General features: G+C 37.3%; 1 protein-coding gene and 1 pseudogene across 3 annotated transcripts in view; one reads left to right on the top strand and one right to left on the bottom strand.

Annotated features, from left to right (window-relative positions):
- The window catches only part of Hpse2 (heparanase 2 (inactive)), a 566,360-nt gene that overhangs the window by 475,101 nt on the left and 66,185 nt on the right, over nucleotides 1-25,074 (bottom strand). For 2 of the 3 annotated variants that reach the window (XM_050149558.1, XM_050149567.1), the window contains exon 3: nucleotides 2,458-2,619. The exons of the other annotated variant lie outside the window; for it this stretch is intronic. In XM_050149558.1, coding sequence (XP_050005515.1) covers nucleotides 2,458-2,619 — 162 coding nt within the window. The remainder of the gene's footprint in view (nucleotides 1-2,457; nucleotides 2,620-25,074) is intronic. 3 annotated transcript variants of the gene reach the window in all.
- On the top strand, nucleotides 21,560-22,598 carry LOC126506207 (U1 small nuclear ribonucleoprotein A-like; annotated as a pseudogene).

Here is a 25,074-nt window from a genome sequence, read left to right as displayed (position 1 = left end):
GATTAAAAGTTATCAGTTGAAATAATAGGCTATTAAGTGAGAATTCTTACCTCAACCAAGGTTAATATTCACATCAGCTAAAGGTAGAACACTTACAAATAAGCTATCTACTTTTAATTTGGAATATATACTACACCTTTCAAAGATATCATTATTATATATACCATTAACTTGCCACAAAGCAATTATTACACACTACAAAACATATACATGAAAGTCAGTAAATAATATGGGAGGGTAAGAGAAACTTAACTTTTCCTGAGATTTAGTGGCCTGGTTTTCTAAGTACTTTCATTGCAAAAAATTCATAGAGTATGCCAGAGCTATTGAAAGAATAAGTAGACTATCACCAAGTAGAAGCCCTCAAGTAGGTGTTCAGAATATGTTGGTAAAGAAAGTCAATTCATTTGAGTGGTCATGCCCCTTCGACTTCACCCTCCTTACCAATATACATTCATCACTGAAAAGGGAAATATTTACAAAACCTAGTTTAGTTATGTTTAAATATTATGTTTAGCTGTCTGGAGACCATGTTCTTAAGATTTATATAAGAAATCAAGGATTAAACTTCATAACAATTAGAAAACCACACTGTGTAAAATCAAAGACTTAGTTAAAGGACATTAAAATAGTTTTACCATTGGTACGAAACTGAAATGACTCCATCTCTCCCCAGCACCTGGAACTGAAACCTTTTGAACTTTCACGTAAACAAACCAAGGCACACCAAATGCTCTGTCTGCTGCAAGGTACCACCTCTGTACAAAGGCATATGAGTGAAAAATGTGGAGAATGCCTGAGGACGCTTTGAAGCTGCTTGGGAGAAGTGAGAGCAGGAAAGAGGCTCTTCTCTAGGGTAAGTTTGTTTAGTAGAAAGTAAGCAAGTTGTCAGGGTAAAAGTTGACAATGTTGATTCCAACAGTTTGAACTGTGAATAAACATCCAAAGGGATTATGTTACTGAGAATTAGAAAGATTCCATTGAACTCAATAGAACTCTAGTGTTTTCAAAGATAATATGCCTTTGAACCATACTCTGGATCTGGAGTTTAGGGTTAGAATTACTCTAAAGTCTTTTGTATGCTATAATAAAGAACACAGGGTATGACCCCACTAATACAATACTAAAATTGTTAGAGTAAGGGGGAATAAAAATATTTCATTTTTAATAACTAAATTGGAAAAATATAAATACGTATACTTGTGCATATTTTGGAATAAACTAAAGAAATCTGGAGAAAAAAATCCATATTCTTTTCAAACATCTAAACTTAAACTTAGCCTTGCTAGCAAATTTAGGAAAATATATGCATTGGCCATAAATCATTTTTAAGTATTCCTTCCTTAATGCCCTATCAAAGAGCAAAACACACCCTACACTTATGGAATCCATAATCCACTTCTCTGCTCACCAAAGCCACATTTAACCTGGGTTTCATCTCATGCTACTGGGTTTCCACCAGGAACAGGATGAAAAGTTGGAAGAGACTTGTGCTTTTACAAAAGCAAAACAATTTGGTTGCCACTCAGCAATTCCTGGTAAAATGCCAGGAAGCCTGTAAAAAAAGTTAAAATTTTCCAAACTCAGAGTTCGCAAAAATAAATATGAGCTGTTCATACTGTCAGATACCCCATCTTTTTCATTCTTAACCATTCATAAACAAAAAAAAAAAACACACAGTTTTGACTTGTTAAAAAGTTCATTCAAAACAATCATCAAGTGTACTTTAAATGCTCCCGAGAAACTGAAGGCAACTGAGATGGTTAGCTCATCTTGCCTTAAAGAACTCTCACAGTAGAGTCCATATGAAAAATCTTTACAAAGCCTAACAAATTATGCACCTTGCATATTGTTTACCAGAAAGGTTTGTAGGCAGTGCTACAAAATGTTATTTTCCTTTGCAGTTCTAACTCATATTTATTTCTAGAACCATAGATGTGGGCAAGTCCAGTTTAGCCTGAAACCTCTTTATGCTTAAAAAGAAAATCAAGTCCACAGATACTTTCAAACACTATCAGGAATAGAATATTCTCAGTTCTGTATGAAGATCATTATCATTTTACACATTGTTTTCATATTTACCAAGTTCACAGAAAGGGCATAAGCAGAAAAAAGAAAATAGCTACTTCTTTAAAAGATTCCAAATTTAGTAACCCTCTCAAATCTATTGGCACATATTTAGAAAGCTGTATTTTCATAAGACTTCATTAATTTTCCACTGGTTCTATCATTTAAATAAACACAGAGACTCACCCATAACTTTAAACCAAAAGTATCTACAGACTTCAAGAAATGTTTGTTGTAGGAAGAGAAGAATCATCACATTTAAAATGCAATAGAGTGGGTAAAGACAGGCAGATGTGGACTTATCTGGATGTCACACTAGTATCTCCTACGCATTAACTTGCTAACTCACAGAGTTCATCAATATATAATAATGCTCTAAGGTTCTATTACCTGTTAATATGAGATTACTGTAAGTATTGGAGAACTGCTCTTTCAGAAGGACCAGATGCATCTGAGCTGCCTTCTCTCTCTGGAGCTCCAGCATAATATCAGGATGCTGGGCAATCTTGCAGCCTTTCTGTTTATCCAAGGCAACATCACTCCGGACAATGTCTACAAAATAAAGATGACAGGCAGTAAAACAAAACAAAACGCATATTTGTGAAGAGGTTTTTTTTTTTTTAATTAACCCAACATGGCAGAATTTATAAATTACCAGCTTCTTTATCAAACTGAAAATATAAAGAAGTAATGCCCAAGAGTGTTCTTTAGCTCCATACTGAATCCTATGTTTCTCTCCTTATTTTCCAATTCTTTGACAATTTCTGATACTTAGCTCTCTCTGGCCTAACTAAAGACGTCAATCAAATATGTTTCTTCTTAGCTCACCTCCAGGATTTATTTACCTTCTGGGGCCTTTTCTAAACATCATCTGTCATTCACCAGGAGGAATAATAAAACAACTTCAAATACTAGGAGCTATAACGTTAACTTCCTCTACTTTCTGCCTAGAACCAGGAACAAATAGTCTAAAAACTTGGCTATTTTCAATTCACTTTCCAGCTAGACCATTCAGCCTAATTTGGGACTGCCATCGCATGGGTTACCTTATCGGGGACCTCCTGCTATTTTCCCTGTATGACTGTGAAATCAGCTTCAATCTGACCAGGAAGTCATTTTGTCAATCCAGAAACACTTTTGAGTCTCTGAAGTAAGAAAGAGAGCTCAGCCACTAAAGCCTCTCCCCTGCTGTTTTTTCATTAACTACAGGTCGCCTTTTGTAACTCTGTGTGATTTTGCACTGAGAGCAAATACAGCTTTGAGAAAATAGTCTTCCTCAGAAAAAAACAAAAACCACTCATAAAGAATGCTTCCTAGCTATTAGGAAACACATCATATATACTATAATGTATGGAAGTTATTTCTCCATTTTGTCAATTAAAACCTAATTTGTCTGATTCTAATAGGAACAGGTGATACTATTCAAAGCAATCTAGATAGCAACTCTAGAACCCTCCAAGTTTTACATAGCTAATCAACAGATTTTATGGGAAAGAACTAGAAAGAGACTCTGACACTGCTGAAGCTAATGGTTTCAAATGGGGTGAAAATGCCATAGTAAGTTCACCAATAGGAAAGAGTTCCCAAGCAGTGCTCAAAACACCTGCCAGAAAACACAGGACAGAACATGGCAAGAAGGGTTGGGTAATACTCTGAACAAGCAGGATTTTATGAGACCCTACACCAAAAAATGTCCCATCTAAAAATAGAAATTCAACACATGAAGGTTAGGATATGTGACCACAAATAATAGCCAGATTTGAAAACAGTCCATTCTAGTTCTTAGATAAAACAAGAGCTGGATGGAAATGATGTATTCCTTAGATCTAAATATATTTGTACCAACTTATAGAAAGAAATAGGCAATAAAATTAGCTAATTGACATAAAAAATATCGGATTTTGTGAGATTTATATACAGAGAATGAATTAAGTAAAAGAAAGAGTCAAAAAAGGCAAAAATTCTAATTTTAAAAATTACCCCGATAAAAGAGGGGTAAAGTATTTATTTAAAATACTAATTTCTTTAAATTTTGAATAGAAGTATTTATTTAAAATGTTAAAATTATTTAAATTTTAGATTATTTCATTGAATCTGCACAACAATATTATCAGATTGTGGCAGACATTGCACTGTGCTCTCTTCCTCTACTACAGAGACTGAAAGTCATTGTTACAAACTTTTCAACTTCCTTGAAACAAAGACAGCAAACATAACTTGGTTCTGGAAGGTAAGTTTGACTGGATCTGAGAAGGGACACCTTACACTGTCCTACTACCCTCCACCCCAATATTTGGTGATTTGAAAAAATAAATAAATAGAAATAGATGAGAGGATATCCCCATTCCTTGGAGAGAAAGGCCCTCTGGTTTGTTTTGATATTTTTTCTTTGCATTTTCTATATTTGATTGTTTTAGATTTGCTTTGTTTCTCTCACTATTTTTGTAAATATTTATCTAGCTATATCTATTATTAACTGAGTATTTTCTTCTGTCCTTTCTCATTTTCATCCTTTTTCTCTTCTTATACTTAATTATATTTCCATTAATATAAGCAATTTAAAGTGTTTTTCCTTCTAGTTTCTTTTCTAGGGTCATTGGTATTGTAGTCATTATTTTAAAACCTTTGTTTGTGCGTTTGTTTTTTGTTGGGGGCCATTTTTTTTGTTTTTATTATTACTAGAACTAATTTGTTTTTAAGTAATTCAAATTACGTTGGTTATTACTTTCCAAAATGGTGTTAAGCATATTGAACACATAAAGTTTGCACTATGATGTTCAGATATACACATTCCAATTAATAGAAATTGCACTTACACTGTTTACAAGTTAATCTGCTAAAACTTAGAAAGATACTTAAACAAAAAGTTATGAGAGACAAAAGCCTACAGTTAACACCCCTGCTCTAAGGAGATACAAACTGTAAGCAAAAAGATAGAGATTACTAAATATTAACCTCGGTATAAAAAAAAAGACAGAGGGAAAAATTACATAACTGGTACAATTGCCCCAGATGTAACAGACACTGGCATAGGTTGCTACCATTGTTTTTCAAATTACACAGTGATAACAAGTCTAAAGGAGTAACTACAAAAACCTCACGTAATTTATACTTTTCTGTTTATGAAATAGCTATCAGCCACCTGAGCCCTACAAAGTAGGTAACCAAGGTTCCAAAACTATGCATACAGTCAGAACCCACCAAATATGCCTCAGAAGCCACGGGAAAACTGCAAATACATTATCCAATTAGAATTAAGATAAACACAGCTGAGTATGGTAGTAAATACCTACAGTTTCAGCAGGTAAAAACAGCAAGATTAAGCCAGTCTCTTTATAGCAAATTCAACAAAATCTTAAAGCAAACTGACTTTGACATGCACGCACGTGCACGCGCGCACACACACACAATTAAGCTCAATACAAAGCAGTAAAAAAGAGAAGCTCAAGAGAAGGTCATGCCAGAAGAAGACCTACAATTGAAAGTTAAAGGCATACCGATATCAATGGATGTGTAATTCCCAACATAAAAACACAAAAAATATGAAAAATAATAAGCAACATGGTTCTACCAAAAATCCATAATTCTGTTAATTGCTTCAAAATATATTGATATCAATAAGGTAATTTACAAAGAATTTTAAAAACTAAGAATTTTAAAGAAAATTCAAAAGGATCAATGACCTCTGAGAAAACAGGAAAATAGCTGAATATAAATGAGAAAGACGAAGACAAAAATAAGAAATTAATAGAAAAATGAAAATCCTAAGGTGAAGGGACTTAAAAATGAAAGGCTCAACACATTAACTTTCAGAATCAGTGGAAGCCAGAAAGGGTGCTGCTCATTTATAATTATAGTACTCAAAGGTTGAAGCTGGAGGATCTTGAGTTTATGAACAGCCTGATCTACAGTGTAAGATCATGTCTGTCATACTTATATCTCTTTTGCTACAATAAAACATTGACTAAAATCAACTTGGTGAGGAAAAGGTTTATTTGGCTTACACATCCTGATCACAGTCCATTCTTAAGGGAAGTCAGAGCAGGAACGCAAGAATAGAGGAAGAAAGCTGTTTACTTGGCAACCACAGCTTGCCTTAAAATACAACTCAAGACCACAAGCCCAGCACTGACACCATACACAGTGGAATGAGCCCTTCCACATCAAACATCAGTCAAAAAAAAAAAAAAAAAATAACATATAAGCATGTCCACAGCTCCATCCAATGAAGACAATTCCTCAACTGAAGTTCCCTCTCCCAAGATGTGTAAAGTTGACAAAAAAAAAGCAGAAGTGACTTGTCAACTTGATACACAGACTTATAGCATCATCAGACCATAATTTTTCTTTTATTGTTTTTCCCAAGTACACATAGTATAACTTCAAAAGTCACATGGTCTCTAAAAGTTTCAACACTTTAAAAATCCAAGTTCTCTTCTAAATCCTAATGTCTCTTTAAAAATCTAATGTCTCAGCTGTGGACTCCTGTAAAATCCAAAACAAATTAAATATTTTTCTACTGCAAGATGAATAAAGAAGAGCACAAAAACAAAGCAAGCAAAACCAGACCTCACCAGTATAAAAACTCAGTGTGCAATGCCTGCCACTCCCTCATGATATTTTAGACTCCAAATACCTTCAGTAGCCTCAATTCTCTTCCAACTGAAGCTTACACATTTTACCTGTGGACTTTAGCTGGCTCCACTCCACACCTGCTTCTAGCCTTGGTAGCCATACCACAGTTTTGATATATGGGTCGTCTGTCATTTCCATCATGCTGGGTAACTACTAGGACTGAGCTTGCACCTTCACTGATGCTATCTCCTGAACGCTCAGAGCAATAAGCCCTAACTGTTCAACTTGACCCCTGAAATCTTACAGATTTCATAGTGGCAGTACCATGTGGAAGACGTATTACCAAGTTCACCTAACATCTTGAGATGCAGCCTTGACCCACTCGGGACCTCAGCTTCTGTGTGCTGACACTGAGTAAATATTTCCCAGATTTTGCCTCAATAATGCCTGTTTCTTCTAAGTCACAGCGGATTTTTTAGCTCCATCTAAACAGCCTCAATTACCCAGTAAAGCAATGGTTTTACTTCAAAGGTAACAAACTCTTAATAATCATAGATTATTTTTTTTAGTCTCAGTTAGCCAGGAATCACAGATTTATAATTCAAATACTTCACGCAAATGGCCCTGATTAAGTCCTTGCTTCCCACTATAATTTCACAAGCTAGGCCTCCATCATCTGCATTTCTCTCAACACTCTTACAAGTTCCCACAGAATACCCCATTATGTTTTAAGCACCCATTCCATGACTAAAGTTCAAAACACTTCCACAATCTCCCAAAAACATGGTTGGCAACAGCCCACTCTCTGGTGCTGCAGGATGGTCTTTCTGCACACTGTGAATATGCGTTGCTTCCGTTGGTTGATAAATAAAGCTGCTTTAGCCTATGGCAAGGCATGATAGAGCCAGGCAGGAAATTCAAGCAAGAGATACAAGAGAAGGGAGGAGTCTGAGAGACACAAGACAGCTGCTAGGAAGCAAGACATGTACAAAATGAGGTAGGTAGGTAGGTAGGTAGGTAGGTAGGTAGGTAGGTAGGTGCCAATACAAGAATTCATCCAACAACCTAAAAAGCAACATGGTAACATGAGAACTCAGTGGTCACAAAACAGGAAGACTTGATCATCCTAACCCAGAAGAAGCCTAAGACATTGATTTTAAATGTAACTTTATGAAGATGACAGAGACCTTTAGAGAGGAAATTAAAAACTCCCTTAAAGAAATGGAGGAAACGACAAAAAAATGTAAGAAATTAATAAATCCCTCAAAGAAAACCAAGAAGAAACAAATAAGTGAAGCAAGCAAATGTCAAAATTGTCTGGAATAACCTTGTCCAAACGGGGCAAGCCACTGGTGCAGAAAGCATCAATAAAAACCTTCAGAAAGCTGTCATACATTTCATAGTTAATACTCAGCACAAACATGGAAGTATGTACAGAAAAAGAAATACTTTGGAATTCACAATTCAAGTATATTCTAGTCCTCATGGTAGAAGGGATAGCTGTAGATTTGAGTGTATTAACTATCACAATCACACCATTTGATATCAAACTCACTCCTGGAACAGAAAACAGTCTTTCTATTTGATAATTTGCTTTCTGTTCTTTACCTTGATTACGACACTGATCATACTAGAATATGTGGAACATGAAATTTATGTAAAAAGAAAGTAGGTTACTTAAGACAACAATGCCTACTTTTCCTAAGATAAAAGCAGCCCTGATACCAAGTCTCAAACAGGTGTAATTTATTTACTCCAGTCTTTACCATCTGTTTCAGTAACACAGCTGGCCCTGCATGAGAAGCCATAGTCAGTTGAACATAGAGGAACAAAGAACATTTTAGCCTTTTAATATTAAATTTTAATTATCTCTGTGATAATATTGGGAAGTGAGTGTCATGATTTGAATGAAAAATGTCCCTCACAGGTCATTTATTTGAAAATATGATCCCAAGTTGATGGTGCTGTTTGGAAAAGTTATGGAACATTTAGGATAAGGAGTATTGCTGAAGAAAGTATGTCACTGGTGTCAGGCTGTCAGAAATGCATAACATTGAATCTGTGATGATTGTTACTGATTACTCTTATGTAGTGCTACAATGAAATAAGGAAAGAGTCATAGATGCTTCCTTCATGGTTTCAGAGAGCCACTAAGACCCAAGCAATATATGGTGCAGCTAGAATTCCTTCTAGAAGTTTATCAGAGGCCACTACATGAAGTTATGAAAGTGAGACCTGGGTTTCAATGGATACACTAAGATACTGAAGATGCCAGAAAGATGAGACATCTGTCAAGGAGAGCTAGATACAGAGAGTAGGACCATCCTAAGAAAACCATATGTTGTCAGCAACAAAGTGGCCTAGGAACTAAAGCCATCTGACACTAAAGTCCCAAGAAGCAGCCAGGGAACTACACAATTTGAAGTTTGCCCTTCAGAGTTTCAGTCTTGTTTTGGTCCGGTCTTTTTTCACTATGCTCCAATTCCTCCCTTTTGTAATGCTAATGTTTTTTTTCTGAGCCATTATTTATTAAAAGTTTGCATTATTTATTTTACAGAGGATCACAATCGAGAGACTGTCTTGAGTCTCAAAATAGACTTTGGACTTTTGAACAGTATTTAGACTATTAAAAATGGTGAGGACATTTAAAGGTGTCCTAAATGCATTTTACATTAAGATATAACAATAGCATCCAGGGAAAAAATTTGTGGTTTTTAAGGAGAAACATCCCTCCCCTCATAGTTTCGTGTATTTGAACACTTGATCCCTAGTTAGTGTTGCTGTTTGGAAAGGATATAGAACTTTTAGCGTGGAGCCTTACTATAATAAGTATTTACTGCTGTTGGACTTTGAGAGTTTATAGCCTTTCCCTATTTCTAGGTCATACTGTCTGATCCCTAAGTACAGTTGACATGTGATTTCTCAGCGTCCTCATCATGCTACCAGGTCTTCCTCACCATCATTGACTCTAGCATTTTGGAGTGTAAGCCAAGAAAAACTTTCTTCCTTAAATTGATCAAGGTATTTGATCATAGCAAAAGCGAAGTAACTAATGGAGTGTGCCTTCATAAGATGCTTAGTTCTCAAGGGTAAACCTTCATGAACTAATGTTGTTACAATAGATGTGGTTTCTCCCTTATATTCTCAAGTGTTCCCTTTATCCTTCTACTGTTTAAAGACTTCTACCATGTTATCACTGAAGAAAAAATGTCTTTAAGTATATGTGTGTGTGTGTATCTTGACAGTAAACTTCTGAGCCTTCTTATCTGTGATCCAAAAAATTTTTATTCATTAAAAATTGTTGTCATCATTGCACAACTAAGTAATTAGTATCTACAACTAATTAGTTGGCAACTAATGCTGTCATAGTAGTATAAAACACATTAAGACAACTACTTAGCACTCTTGTTGCTCTATGGAAATTGGAACTTAGAAAACTACTGATTATTTTGTCAATTATACTTTCCGGAAAAATAAAATTTTTCTCTGGTATAAGACATTTTCTGTCAGTATCCAATAAATGCTGGCAAGCTCTCTTCTGTTCACCTATAAGTCAGGTAAAATTTTCAAACCTTCATAGTAGATGACCTTATGATGTAGAATACCTAGTATACTAGGTAGAATCCCAAGTATAAATGTGACCTCAAGACGTTGTTGGATTGTTCCTGATTTTAAATGTGATTCTTATAATAATCCATCACTAATTTATAATTATAAATAATAATTTTTAGGTGGATAGCATTTCTTCAGGATAGGGAAAATAGATAATCAAGAATCCAAGCCATTAATTTAGAAACTGAAGTTTTAATGCCCTAAAACATTTGATATACCTCCAAAATAGCTCTCCTTATAATAAAAAAGATGACTATTGATAAGAAATCTAGTGAAATTTCATACACCACAGTTCATCTGTCCTCTGAAACATCTGAAATTCTTAGCTCCCATCAAAACCAGAAGCATATTAAATCTCAAAGCTGAAAACCCCAATTTTTTCAAATGTTTTCTAGAGCAGGAATTGGTAAAATTTCTATAGTCATATATTAGGTATTTTAGATTTTGCATTTGATACTCTGCTTCAACCCCTCAACTCTGTTACTATAATGCAAAAGCAGTCATAAGTAATACATAAATAAATAGATACAGCTATGCTCCAACATATCTTTAATAAAACAGATGGTCACAAAATTATATCTGAACGCTATACTTTGCTAACTTCTAATCTAGAGGGCCAGATAAAGCAGAAAATACCCTCACATTTCACAAATATAGAAATGGAAGTTAGCCAGGAGGTGGTGTTCATGCCTTTAATCTCAACACTCAGAAGGCAGAGGTTGGTGGATCTGAGTTCAAGGCCAGCCTTGTCTACAGAGCAAGTTCCAAAACTGCCAGGGTTATGCAGAGAAACACTGTCTCAATAAAACAAGAAATAAACAAATATATTTTTAAAGAAATTTTTTAAAAAAGAAATGAAGGTTTGTGTATAGAGCTTTTTTTTTTTTTCCAGAGGTTTTAGTGATTTTTCTCTAAGCAAAGATAAAGCCAAGCTTCCTGACTGGTAATGCCTCTTTGGATTGCCAGGATCAATCTCAGCAAGTATTTTTTTCACTTTTACTAAATGTATGCAAATATATATGGATACTTGGCAGATGCCCATGAATATTTAAGTCTCTCCTTCAGCTCTCTCCCTTGTGCTCTGCATTATTGCTCCAGCTCTGCATCATTCCCAGATGAAGACATCAGTTTAATTTCAATAATGTTCAGGAAGACATGCACACCGGGTCTGATGCTATACACCATGGAATAGTCTTCACACCACTAATAAGCACACATTGTTCATCTGCTAAGTGTTTCCAAGACTTGCCCCACTGTGTTGATAGAGCCCTGGTTTGTCATCTGTATACCAGGACTTCATATCTAAGCAACCTCATGTCTATCATCAAGAGATCTGAACAAAGAATCATCATGTATCAGCACTGTTTTACCTCTTTCATCTTCAATTTCTGAGATTCCATTCACTAAGATATTTTCTTTGTCTCACAGATTTTTTTCTACAAAAGTGCTAAATAAAAGGACCGCAAGAAATCATAAATGTCTGCACGGAGATATAGAACTGGGAACAAACCATTAGTTCTTAGAAAAAAATTGGGCTAAGACAAAAGGAGCTACAACTTCAGGCTAGGTCAAAACCAAGAAATCTGCTTGTTCACTCAGGGTGTCTTAGAGCATTCTAAATCAAACCCAGTGGAATCTATGTGCTGTATTTAAAAAAAAATAATGACTACATTAACAAATTCTTTTAAAGTTAAGATTCAGTTATAGTTACTCCAAATTAAAAAAAAAAATGATTGTTGTGGTCTGGAGGACTCCTGGAAGATGAACTCTACAAAGTATGAAAACTTAGATATTTAAACAAAAGTTAAAAGTCACAGGATGATATTAACAGCTCTTCATATTCCTTTTATATTCACCACCTCTAAACATTAAAGAATCAAAATGTCCACAAGTCATAGACTCATCCCAATTTTAAGGGCAACTGAGAAAGACACCCTTCTTGGAAATTTAGTATCCGCTCCACTAAAACAGTAGCCATAATGCCAAACAAATATGGCCAATAGATTGGTAACTGAATAGCAACCAACTTATATGGTGATTTCCGATACTTTGGAAGTTGGTGGATTGGGTGAGTAGGGGAGTGGGAGAGGAAATGGGAAGAATTAGGGAGGGAAGATGGATATGGTCAGAATACATGCAATGAGACTCTCAAATAATTACTGAAATATTATTTTTAAGTTCTTTGGAAGATAAGTGAATGATTAGTAAAGAAAAACCCAAGAATTATCCTTAATATACATATTTGGGTAGATAAGTACACCTTATCTTCATTTTGTTCATCTTCATTTTCTTGCAGAATTGTCTTTCTCTCTACAGCATGGGTAAATTGTCTATGAATAGAATGTTCAAATTCCTGACCTATCATTTTAGTATAAGTTCTTCAAAGAAAAATAAATAATCCAAGGTTGATGATGATGAAGTCAAAAAGTAGAGTATTTGAAAAATATAAAGAATTTGGATGTCTAAATTTTTATAAGACTTGGCAAAGCATCATCAGATCTTTGTCTAACCTGGAAGGGGACCAAATTTCCTCATGTGGATGGTTTTGGAGCCTCCTAGTGGCAGCCTCAGGGGACCTACAGAGCTAGCTAAGAAAGGCTGAGGCTTTGAAGAGAAATAATTCATTATATATGCTGATTATTAATCATATTAGCTCCTATAAGAAATATACAATATTGAACCGAGGAATAAAAATATGAATAAATGTTGGTGAAACTGAATAAATAATATAGAAAACAGGAGAATAGAAATATGCTAAAACAATGTAATAACATATAAAAACATAGGGAAGGGATAATGAGAAAGCATAGAGATATAATGGGAATGGGTTTTTTGCTAAAAGATAAGTAGAAATCTAAATAAGAATCCAAGCCCATATATTTTCACCCTTCCCTAATTCTGCTTCCTGTTTAGATGACTCCCTTGCCATCATACTTGAATACTAAGACTTCTTACCACAGATGAGAGGTAAGAAAGCTAGAAAAACAGATAAGTAACAAATTCAAGGTTTGAACTTTTATTTTTCATGCTTTGAAGAGATAACAGAAATTTTGAATCAAAGAAGCAGCCTACTGAAGTCCACACATTCAAATAACTCTGGAAATTGTATAAGGAACATTTTAGGACAGCTGATGATCTAGGAAGTGTATTAATTTATCACAGCAATATAAGAAAGAGAGGAAAAGGAGCCTATCTGCTATGGTAAAACACAGCAGTGTCAAGGTTTCAGAAACAATAATGGCTATACATAGTGATCAATAAAATGTAGAAATTATATACAGAGTACCTTAAGACATAAGGTAAATGGTGAAAATTGTAACAAAGACAGAGAACCACAGAAGAAATTGAAAGTTGTTATATTTTGAATCTCAAAAGACCTGAAAAGACTCCTGTGTTCATGGCTTCATTGCCAGCTGATGAACTTTGGAGAAGTGACAGAACCCTAAGGTCTCTGACCCAAACAATGGACTAATTCCTTGATGAATTGATTATATGATGTCACTGGTGGAAAATACTATAATGTAAGAGGAGGGGACATGTTGGAAGAGTAGATTAATGGGGGTGATATTAAAAGATGCATATCCTTTCCCCATCCCCACACCACTATCATTCTCTGTTTGCTGCATGTTATGCTATGGAAGTCTTATCCAACATGTTCTATGAAGTCCTTCTTGATTAGTCTCAGGACCCATGGAATGGAACCAAACAACTACGGAATGAAATCACTGAAACTAAACCAAAATAAATCCTTTCTCCCTTAATTTGTTTCTCTCAGGTATAGAGTACAGTGATGAAAGTCTTACTAGCCCAGAAAATTGGTACCAGAGGAGAGATGTCTTTGGGAATGCCTGACAATGTGGTTCAAATATCTTTGGAACTGGTTTGTGGGAAGTTTTGAGAAAGTTTAGAGGTAAGTACTAGAGACAAGCGAAAATGCTATAAAAGGATATTGGTCAACGATTGTGGTGGCTGTGGTGAAAACTAAACTGTCCCTAGGAATGTACTAAAAACAGTACTCACGAGGACACTACTGCAAATTTGACTAGAAGTCACTCATGTTCACTGAGGCAAATAACTTACTAACATTTTGCCTATCCCATGAAATTTTGAGAGGTTTCATTTAAAATTGACAGTCTAAAAAGCCAGCTCATGCACCAGGGACAAATCCCAGTCCCACTGCTAGTGGCCCCACAAACAGACCAAGCTACACAACTGTTACCCACATGAAGAGGGCCTAGGTTGGTCCCATGCAGGCTCCCTAGCTCAGTCTAGAGTCAGTGAGCTCCCACGAGCTAGGGTCAGCTATCCCTACTGGTTTCCCACAGAGCTTGGCCCAGTGCTTTGCTGTGGATTTCTGCATCTGTTTCTATCATTTACTGGATGAAGGTTTTGTGATGACAATTAGGGTAATCACCAATCTGATTACAGAAAACCAGTTCAGGCACCCTCTCCAACTATTGTTAGGAGACTTAGTTGGGGTCATTCTTATAGATTCCTGTGAATTTCCCTGGCACCAGGTTTCTCCCTAACCCCATAATGGCCCCCTCTATCAAGATATCTCTTTCTTTGGTCTTTTTCTCCATCCCTCCCCTAACTCAACCATCTTGATTCCTCATGTTCCCATCCTCAAGCCCTCTCCTCCCTCCCAGCCCCAGTTTACCCAGGGGATCTCATATACTTCCCCTTCCCAGGATGATCCACTTGTTCCTCTTAGGGTCCTCCTTGTTACCTAGCTTCTCTGGGGCTGTTGTTCAGCCTTGATGCAGAGGGGAGCAGTTTGGCCCTGCTTCAACTTAATATGCTAGGCTTTGGTGAGTCCCCAGAGGAGACCTTAACCTTTCTGAAGAGTGGATAGGGGAAGGGAATAGGAGTAGAGGAGGGAGGGAAAACTGTGGTTGGTATGCAAAATAAAAATTAATAAATTGACAATTGATGTGGGAGTGTCATATCAATCTGTTGCTTTCATTGGTTAATTAATAAAGAAACTGCTTGGCCTGATAGGTTAGAACATAGGTGGGTGGAGTAAACAGAACAGAATGCTGGGAGCAAGAGGAAGTGAGCTCAGATGCCACAGTTCTCTCTGAGGCAGATGCGATGAAGCTCCGACCCAAGATGGACGTAGGCTAGAATCTCCTTGGTAAGACACCACCTCATGGTGCTACACACATTAGTAGAAATGGGCCAAGCAGTGTTTATATGAATACATTTTGTGTGTTGTTATTTCGGGGCATAAGCTAGCCAGGCAGCCAGGAGCCGGGCAGCAGGAATGCAGCCAGCAGCTCCCACTACTACAGACAGTCTATTGTCACCCTTTGTCATGGAAATCCTGCAGCTCTGGGTCTGCTGGACCAACCCCTTCATGTGCTCCAATAGATCATAAATGGGATAGATGGTACAGTGAGTCAACTTACAACCCTATTTCTGGGCTGGTTTGTCAGCACACCAGCTCTAAAATGTCCTCATAACCAGGGTAAGTTCTCTGGAATTTCCCTGAGCTAGTTCACCCCTTGCAGCAATAAGCAAGGAATTGGACCAGTTCTCCTGTTCTCTCACCTTTAGGGTTAGCTCTCTCACACCTAAACAAGCAGAGCCAGCTCTACTGTATTGCCCAGGCCAAGTACAGGAGCACCCTCCCAAGTGCTGCAGCTGGTGAAGGGCAGGAACAGCTCTCCTGATCTTATGACCTCTGGGCCGCCTCTCCCAACCACCACATGGGGTGCTGGGAGGGGGGATCTCTCCCACTCCCACACCACCATATTCTGCAGGATCTCCAGGACACAGATCAACAACAAAATATCCAAGGGGAGTCCCAGTGAGGGCCTAGTATCAGTAGGGTAGCAGAAACCAGAGGCCTCAAACCAGACCAATGAATCTTTGAAAGAACACTTGTAAGTAAAGATATATAAATAAAATGATAAACTGTGTGACTCACTGTGTCACACTATAGCTTCCACAACAAGATCTATCTTTCTTTTTTCTCTTAAATTTAATTTTATTTTATTGGAGGGGGTTTCAAGGGCAGAGAACAGATCCAAATAAATGGGAAATGAATAGGATCAAGATGTAGGATGTAAAAGACAAAAAAATGAATAAAAAGAAAGTTAAAAATTAAAATAAAATTGACAATATAATTGATAATATGGAAGAACTTTTCAAGAAGCCCACTATTTTGCTGGATGCTTTTAACCGAGTTTATGGACAAAGTTGTGAGCAAAAAGCAAAGAAAAAATGTCTGGAAAAAAATCTACTTGCCATTATCCCAGAAAAGAAATGTCTGTGAAGATGAAACCAAGAAAATGACAGCTAATGTAATGACTATGGTCATTAAGTCCTGCTCAGCAAGAGAAAAATAATGAGTGGCAGAAGAAATCTAGCCAACTCCCCAGGGCTAGTAAAGTTATGGATCTTGGAGGCAAATCTACAACTACCACTTTACTGTACTAGCATAATCCCTAACTTCATTCTAAATATTTGTTCTTATATCCACGGTTAAGTGTACACCTCATCCCCCATGAAGGAAAGTTCTCTTTGCAACAATGGAGAACATTACAGAACACTACAACCAGTCAAGTACAGATCTATGGAGCCCAGTCCATGGATACAACTACAAAACAAGTCCCAAAGCTAAGTCTTAGGGAACATTGCAGAAAGAGCCAAAGGATCAAGGAGTTTGTTGTGAGACATTCTTCCCTAGTAATGTCAGAAGCTACAAACATAAATTTTCCCTAACATGACTGCCTAAACATAAGCTGAACAAGGAGAGCAACAAAAGACATGCCCGGATGGGGAGACACTATGAGGCCTCAACCTTACACAAAGAACTAAGGGTCACTAAGTAATATTGAAAGTAGAAATAGTCTTCACCATGGAAGAACACCAATTAGTTGTTCAGTGCCAAAGAGTGAACCGTGAAAATATTCAAACAAGTAATATAAAATTAAGTAACATTAAATATTGAATAGGTTATATTTAGGGATGTATATGTATATACACACGTGCATGTAGCAACAATTAAATAAAAAAGAGATCATGAATTTGAAAGAGAGCAAGAAGGAGTATATGGGAAGGTATGAAGGGAAGAATAAGAAAGAGAAATGTTTTTAATTATACTACAATCTAAAACATAAAAGAAAAATTTTAAAAGGCCACATACTTTATTTCAGGAAAGGGTCCTTAAGTCAAGAAGTAGCCAGACCTTTCCACACACATACATATAATATACTTTGATCATTTTGAAACTTTCTAACATCTTTCCTATTATACCCCCCACACTCCCTTTTCCCATTCCACATCCATAATAGTTCATCTTTGATTTTGACACCTTGTGTTTTCTTTCTTTATATTCATATATCAGAGAGAACATGTAGTACCTATCTTTATGAGACTGGCTTATTTCACCTAATATCTTCAGTTCCCATTCATTTTCTTACAAATAGCATTTCGTTCTTCTTTACAGCAAATCAAACTCAATCATGTTTGTATACAACATTTTCCTCATCCATTAATCCACTGATTCTCACATAGGTTGTTGATTCCATTACTTTTACTATAAAAAGTACATCACAGAACATGGGTATGCTAGTGTATCAATAGTAAACTGACTTTTTTTTGTTCTGGGATATTATCCAGAAATGGTGGTCAAGGATTATATGGTAATTCTATATTTACTTTTTTGAGGAACCACTGTACTTATTTCCATAGTGTAAATAAGTGGAATTATTTATATTACTACAAGCATCGTATAAATGGTTCCTTTATCTCTGTGTCTTTACCAATTTTTGATAGACATTCTGACAATGAAGAAACGGAATTTCAATGTAAGACTGATTTGCATTTCCATGTGGGTAAAACTAATATTTTTTCATGTATTCATTAGCTGCTAGGACTTCTTCATAGAAAAGATGCTATTTTAGTTAATTTGGCTAGATTTCTTCTATTTCTTACCTATGATTAATGAAGTAAGTCACAAAACAATCCCACACCAATTATGATTAATAAAAGGGATATTTATTTAAAGGGAAAAAACTTACAGATCATTGTCCTATACAACAGCCTCCTGCATGACCAGGAAAAGCGTCTGAAAGCCAGAAGCAGAATTCGACTACATATAGAATAACTACATATGGTACCCAAAGTGAAGGTTCAAATATCCAAACATAGGGCCTGAGAAAGCTAAGCAAAGTTCTGGACAAGCAGCTGGAAGTGGCTTCCTGGTCCCACAATCTCTCAGGTAGGCTATGGTTATAGTGTACAGATGTACAGCTTCTGGCCACTGCCATGGGCTTAAGCCAGCAGTCCATGCCGTGTGATAAGCAAAACTGTATAGCATATTTATTGACCATTTAAGTTTTAGCTCATGTGGTCAAAGAACCCAGCAGACATGCAGAAAACCAGGCCCAAACACAAAAAAAGACTCTAAAAGGTACAATATGCTTTAAAGGGTATTTAGGCACTGAAGAAAGAAAAAAAATAGAGTATAAATAGTGATAACAAAATAGTTTAAAAATAATAAAGTCTTTAAAGAAAGAAAAAAGTAATATAAAAATGTAAGTCATGTAGGATGGAAAATATAACAGGGAGTTTGGACATCATATGGTGCTTTGTTAATTCTGAATTTTCAAAAATGCTAATGAACAGAGAATGACAGCTGCTAAAAGACATTGGATTGTGGAAGGGACTGCTGAGTTAAAACATCCTATATATTAAAACATCCTTAGTGATTAAGAACACTGCCTACTTTTCCTAAGGTCCTGAGTTCAATTCCCAGCAACCACATGGTGGCTTACAGTCATCTGTAATGAGATCTGGTGCCCTCTTGAAGAACCTCATCAACTTAGACCATGAAACCAAATATGGACAAGTTCAACAGAACTGTCATATATGGGCTGCCCATGCATGCTTCAGTACTGCCAGGCATAAATTTCATTTTTCATTTCACTCATACTTTAAGGATGGACATCAGACAATGTGTTGCATTGGGGGATAGGTTTTGCTTTTGTTTCCACAGGAAATGAAAAGCTATGGATTCTATCAAAGTTAATTGAGATCAGATTTGGCCATAGGAGACCTGATGAAGATGTTGGCTACAGAGGTAAGGGGGAAAAATCCAAGAAAAACTACAGGACAGGTGATATATAAGCTGATCCTGGTTATAGGAACAGCTCTAAAACTGGATGAGATAAATACTGTTGACTACAGATACTACATGACAACTCTTCATATGGCATGGGTAGAGATTTATATTACAAATTGGTTATATAGTCCAAATGGACTTATAAAACTGACAGATGCCTTTTATCTGCTCAAACATAGAACAAAAATCATCTTTAGATAACATGTGCACAGCACATATTCCATACTTGTTTTAATGCAGATATTTATGTTACCTTTAAAAGTTTGTGTATTTCAGATAAAAAAGGACCAGACACCAATAAAAACAAGCAACTCAGGTGATCCAGCCTCTCAGAATGCCTCTGTTGCACTTTCCTCAAAATTCTGTATCCAGAACAACTTCAGAGCTGCTGAGATGGTCCCGCCTCACAGACGACTCCAACCAAGACTTCAGATAAGCTCTACACTTGCCCATCGCACAGAGACTAACAAAATATAATACAGCTAGCTCTCCCAGGATTTGACCAATATCCCAATTATCTCAGGGTCCACTAAAGATGCCACTGTCCCCAGACAACAGAAAGCAGTCTAGGGAACATGATGTCCATATTCCCAAGATGAGAGGTGCATGGTTTCTGATCATGTGATGGATGTCTGCCATTGTTTAGAGGTGTTAGTTGCAAGTTGTTACTGGTCATAGTCACACACACACACACACACACACACACACAAAACTAAACTAAATGGGTTTAGATTCAAGGATCTCTTTCTGAAAAGAAAAAAAGGGGGTTATAGGAAAGGGCCAATAAATAAATCTACTTTTAAATGTCAAAGGCTACTACTAACTAGTCTTAAATATTTTATATTGGTATAAATTTTTGTGTATTGACACAAATTTAAGGCTATTATTGTTATGCTGTATACAGTTTCAATTCTTGTTTAAGCTACTGTACCTATGCAGCTCATTTAACAATGTAATGTAAATTTATAGTCCTTGAAAGCTATTCTTAAAAACTACTTATGCCAATTAAAAATGTAGGTTAATAGTTAATCACTTACAACAACAAAACTTGTAGTCATGTAGGTATGTTTCCAAATTCAAACAGAGACATATTTTAAATAGATAAATGGCCTTAAAACACTACAGAGATCTACAGAATATTGCATATAAGATGTTTTAATAGCATAAAGCTTCTCATGACAGTGAGACACATCTGCTCCTGACGGCATCAATCTACCTGAAAAAAAAAAATGATGGGCATCAAAGAACCTACATATGGAGTGTGCTTTCTTTGTGGCAAAAGTTAGCCACTAAGCAAAAAATTTCCCTTGACTCAACTACTGACCACACACTATCCAAATTGGGCAAGCAGGACTCAAGAGAAGGTGACTGACAAAATTTTCCAAGACATGGTAGGACAGTCCTTCAAAATTCCTGCTTTACAAAACAGTATGTCAGATATATTAGACCTGTATGCCAAATATGGATGCCCCAATTTTGAAGAGGAACCTTCCAGTGCTGTAAGAATTCCTACAATGAACAAATCTTGTCCCTATGCACAAAGCAGCTTTAAAAGCTTGGGACAGGATTCAAGAACCAAGAAAATGAAATGAATCATATAACAGGGTTAAACAGGACCAGAGAGAATCCTTTAGTAACTTTTTACAAAGAATAACTAAGGCTTGTACAAATAGGAGTAACGGACCCAAATGCTATCTTTGGCTTTTGAAAATGCCAATTTAGAATTCAAAAAGATACTTGGGCATTTAAAGATTAGATCAGCACCAATGGATGAATGGATCCTGAATACAATGAACATTGAAACATTTGACTATAATACTGAACCTTGGGTAGGAAAAGCAATTTCCAAAGGAATGAGGAGACATAAAAATGCCAAATTTTTAATTGTAGTAGAAATAGTACATCTGAGAAAGGATTGTAGGAATTCTTAGGAATAATATCTCCTCTGGGAATGGCAAGAATAGGAGGACTCAGCCTTCAGATATATGTAGGAGTGGCAAAGGTCAACATTGGACCAATGAATGCAGATCAACAAAAGACAGACAAGACAACCCAATACCATTGGGAAACTCCTTGGCGGGCCTCTTGAAGGTCCCCAAGTCAAAAGTGGTCCATTCACTGTGGAGAACATGTCTCATCAGTAAAATTAAAAAATCCAGATTCCCCTAGCACGCGGGCTGGAGAAGCTGAGTCCTATGCTGGCTTTGTTGCCAAGCTGTGCCCTTATTCCCCCCATTCCAAGCTTACCCAGTTTACTCTTGGAAGGACCCCAGAGCCCTGATCAGAGCCCATTAGGCCTTAGAACCAAGAATTTTGGGAAACATAGGGCTGAAGTCGCCTCTTTTTCTCCCTTTAAGTCGTGAGCATCTCACACCATGGCAGTTCCTGAGACCCGTCCCAACCACACTATTTATATCAACAATCTCAGTGAGAAGATCAAGAAGGATGAGCTCAAGAAGTCCCTGTATGCCATCTTCTCCCAGTTTGGCCAGATCCTGGATATACTGGTGTCTCGGAGCCTGAAGATGAGGGGCCAGGCCTTTGTCATCTTCAAGGAGGTCAGCAGCGCCACTAATGCCCTGCGTTCCATGCAGGGGTTCCCCTTCTATGCGCATCCAGTATGCCAAGACTGACTCGGACATCATTGCCAAGATGAAGAGCACCTTTGTGGAAACGGACCGCAAACGAGAGAAGAGGAAGCCCAAAAGTTAGGAGACACCAGCTGCCAAAAAAGGCTGTTCAGGGTGGGGCAGCTGCCCCCTTGGTGGGCGCTGTTCAGCCTGTACTGGGTATGCCGCCCATGACTCAGGCTCCCCGCATCATGCACCACATGCCAGGCCAGCCTCCTTACATGCCACCACCTGGCATGATCCCGCCACCAGGCCTTGCTCCTGGCCAAATCCCCCCTGGGGCCATGCCCCTGCAGCAGCTCATGCCTGGACAGATGCCGCCTGCCCAGCCTCTCTCTGAGAATCCACCCAGTCACATCCTGTTCCTCACCAACCTGCCTGAGGAGACCAATGAGCTCATGCTGTCCATGCTTTTCAACCAGTTCCCTGGCTTCAAGGAGGTGTGTCTGGTCCCCAGGCGGCATGACATTGCCTTTGTGGAGTTTGACAATGAAGTGCAGGCTGGGGCAGCACGAGATGCCCTGCAAGGCTTTAAGAACACACAGAACAATGCCATGAAGATCTCTTCTGCCAAGAAGTAGCGCCTTCCCCCACTGGGCGTCCCGGTGCCCATACCAGGACTGCCTCTTACCTCCCCCTTGGCTCAGTCCCTGAAGGTAAGTCCCCTTTGGAGGCCTTCTCAGAGCCGCGTGTGAGTGTGTGGTTGTCACACAGCATTGTACCCAGAGTCTGTCCCCAGACATTGCACCTGGCGCTGTTAGCTTGTGATTAAAGTGGTTTTTTTGAGGGTTGGTTTTTCAAAAAAAATAAAAAATAAAAAAATAAAAATAAAATTAAAAACCCAGAGCCTTTTGTAGAAAAACATACTATTCTAGATGACAGAATAAGCAGGGAGGATAAATCAAAAAATCCAATAGGATATAGAAAATGTATATTCTCACAGACTTCTATAAATGACCAAAGGCCAAAGATAAGAGTGCATATAAATGGCACTGTAATTGTGGGTTTGATAGGCACAGATGCAGATATGAGGATCATTACTCCAGAATCTTGGCATCCAAATTGGCCTCTTCAAGAGGCAGATGTTCAATTACTAGGAATTGGAACCATATCTCAAGTTAAACAAAGCAAGATATGGCTTAAATGCACAGGGCTGGAAGGACAGAGAGGAAAGCTGAGGCCAATGTGGCTAATATTGCAGTGAATTTATGGGGCCATGACCTGCTACAGCAATGGAATACCCAGATTAACACTGCAGCAGTTCCAGAAACTCATAATTTTGAGAAGGATATTATAAGGTACTATACACAAAGGTCACCAGCCATTCAGGCTGTACAAGAATCGTTTGGATTCTGCTTATCTCCAGGAATAACCTTCTCTCCATTTTGACAATAAACACACAGTCTGACATTCACGGTGCATCCCCAGGCTTGGATTTCCGCTCTCCAGCTCTCCTTGGTTTATATCAAGAAACACCCTTACTCAACAGTCAGTGCACTCTCCTGTGAGTCAAGACACCTTGCTTTGTGGGAAAACCTGATTGTCATCCCTAGGACAGATACTTCTGTGGCCATTGGCTTAGACTTCTTAGAAATACTAAATTTGACAGACCACACCTGACATTGACCTTCCCCACAATCTCTGTTACCCCAGACCCAGTTCTCAGAGTTGCCATTAGCACAGCACCACAACAACAGCTACAGGTTCCCCTACTCTCCATCCATGACTTCTGTAGAACCCACACACCATGACCACTGACCTTGCCTCATCAAGGTGTCCCAACCTCCAACTGGGGAAGACATAACCTGCTCAAAACGAGCCACACCTGACAGAAGACCAGGTAGGCTGTCCTTGAACCTTCTCTATCCTCTCTATTCCCCTTGAGCCAATTCTCAGGATTACTGCCTACAACTGCAACAAACCATCTCCCATTGAACTCTCCTTCCAACTGCCTTCAAAATAAGCAAGCATTTCCCCTTGAACACAAACAAACAGGCTGGATAAACAAGCAACATACAACCAAAACACTCATAAATCCAGAGAAAAAGTAGAAACTAAGGAACAAAAAAACTACCAAAAAAGAAAAACTCAGAAATCAGCACCTAGACCTATACTTCAAACACAAATGTTGAGATGCTACCATAAGAATACAATCAATAACAGCCAGGGCAATATGTCTCCAGCAGAGCCCAGAAAACCTATCACAGCAGGCCATGAATATTCCAACAAAGCTAAAGCACCAAAAAAGCCTTAAAACCAATTATATGAAGATGATAAAAGTCCTTAAAAAGAAAATGGATAAATTTCTGAAAGAAATCCAGGGAAGCACAAACAATTGGATGAAATAAGTAAATCACTTAAAGACAGACAAGGGCAAAAAAAAAACAAAGTTGAAGGAAAACAATAAGACTATTCAAGATCTGAAAATTGTAATAGAAGCAATAATTAAAACACAAAGGAAGAAAATCCAGAAATAAAAAAATTTAGGAATACTAAAAGGAACTACAAAGGCAAAATTCAACAACAGAATAAAAGAGATAGAAGAAACAATATCAAACACTGAAAATAAGATAAAAGAAATAGATACATATATGTTCAGTCTAAAAAGTTTCTGACACAAACATCCAGGAAATCTAGGACATAATGAAAAGACCAAATCTACAAATAATAGGAATAGAGGAAAGAAAAGAATACCAGATTGAAGTGCCAGAAAAATATTTTCAAGAAAATCATAGAAAGAAATTTTGCTAATCTAAATAAGGAGATGTTTATAAAGGTAGAAAAAAGAATCTCAGATACTGATGATACGATAGAGGAAATAAACTCATTGATCAAAGAAAACAGCAAATCAAACAAATTCTTAACACAAAACATCCAGGAAATCTGGGACACCATGAAAAGACCAAAACAAAAAATAATAGGGGTAGAAGAAGGAGAAGAATTACAGCTCAAAGGCCCAGAAAATATATTCAACAAAATTATAGAAGAAAACTTTCCCAACCTAAAGAAGAATATTCCTATGAAGGTATAAGAAGCATACAGAACACCAAATAGACT

Source organism: Alexandromys fortis, unplaced genomic scaffold (assembly GCF_014885135.2).
Source record: "Alexandromys fortis isolate MF-2015 unplaced genomic scaffold, M_Fortis_MF-2015_v1.1 scaffold_16, whole genome shotgun sequence".
Taxonomy (NCBI): Eukaryota; Metazoa; Chordata; class Mammalia; order Rodentia; family Cricetidae; genus Alexandromys; species Alexandromys fortis.
The sequence above is the reverse complement of the archived record's forward strand: the minus strand, read 5'-3'. Positions and strand labels throughout refer to the sequence as shown.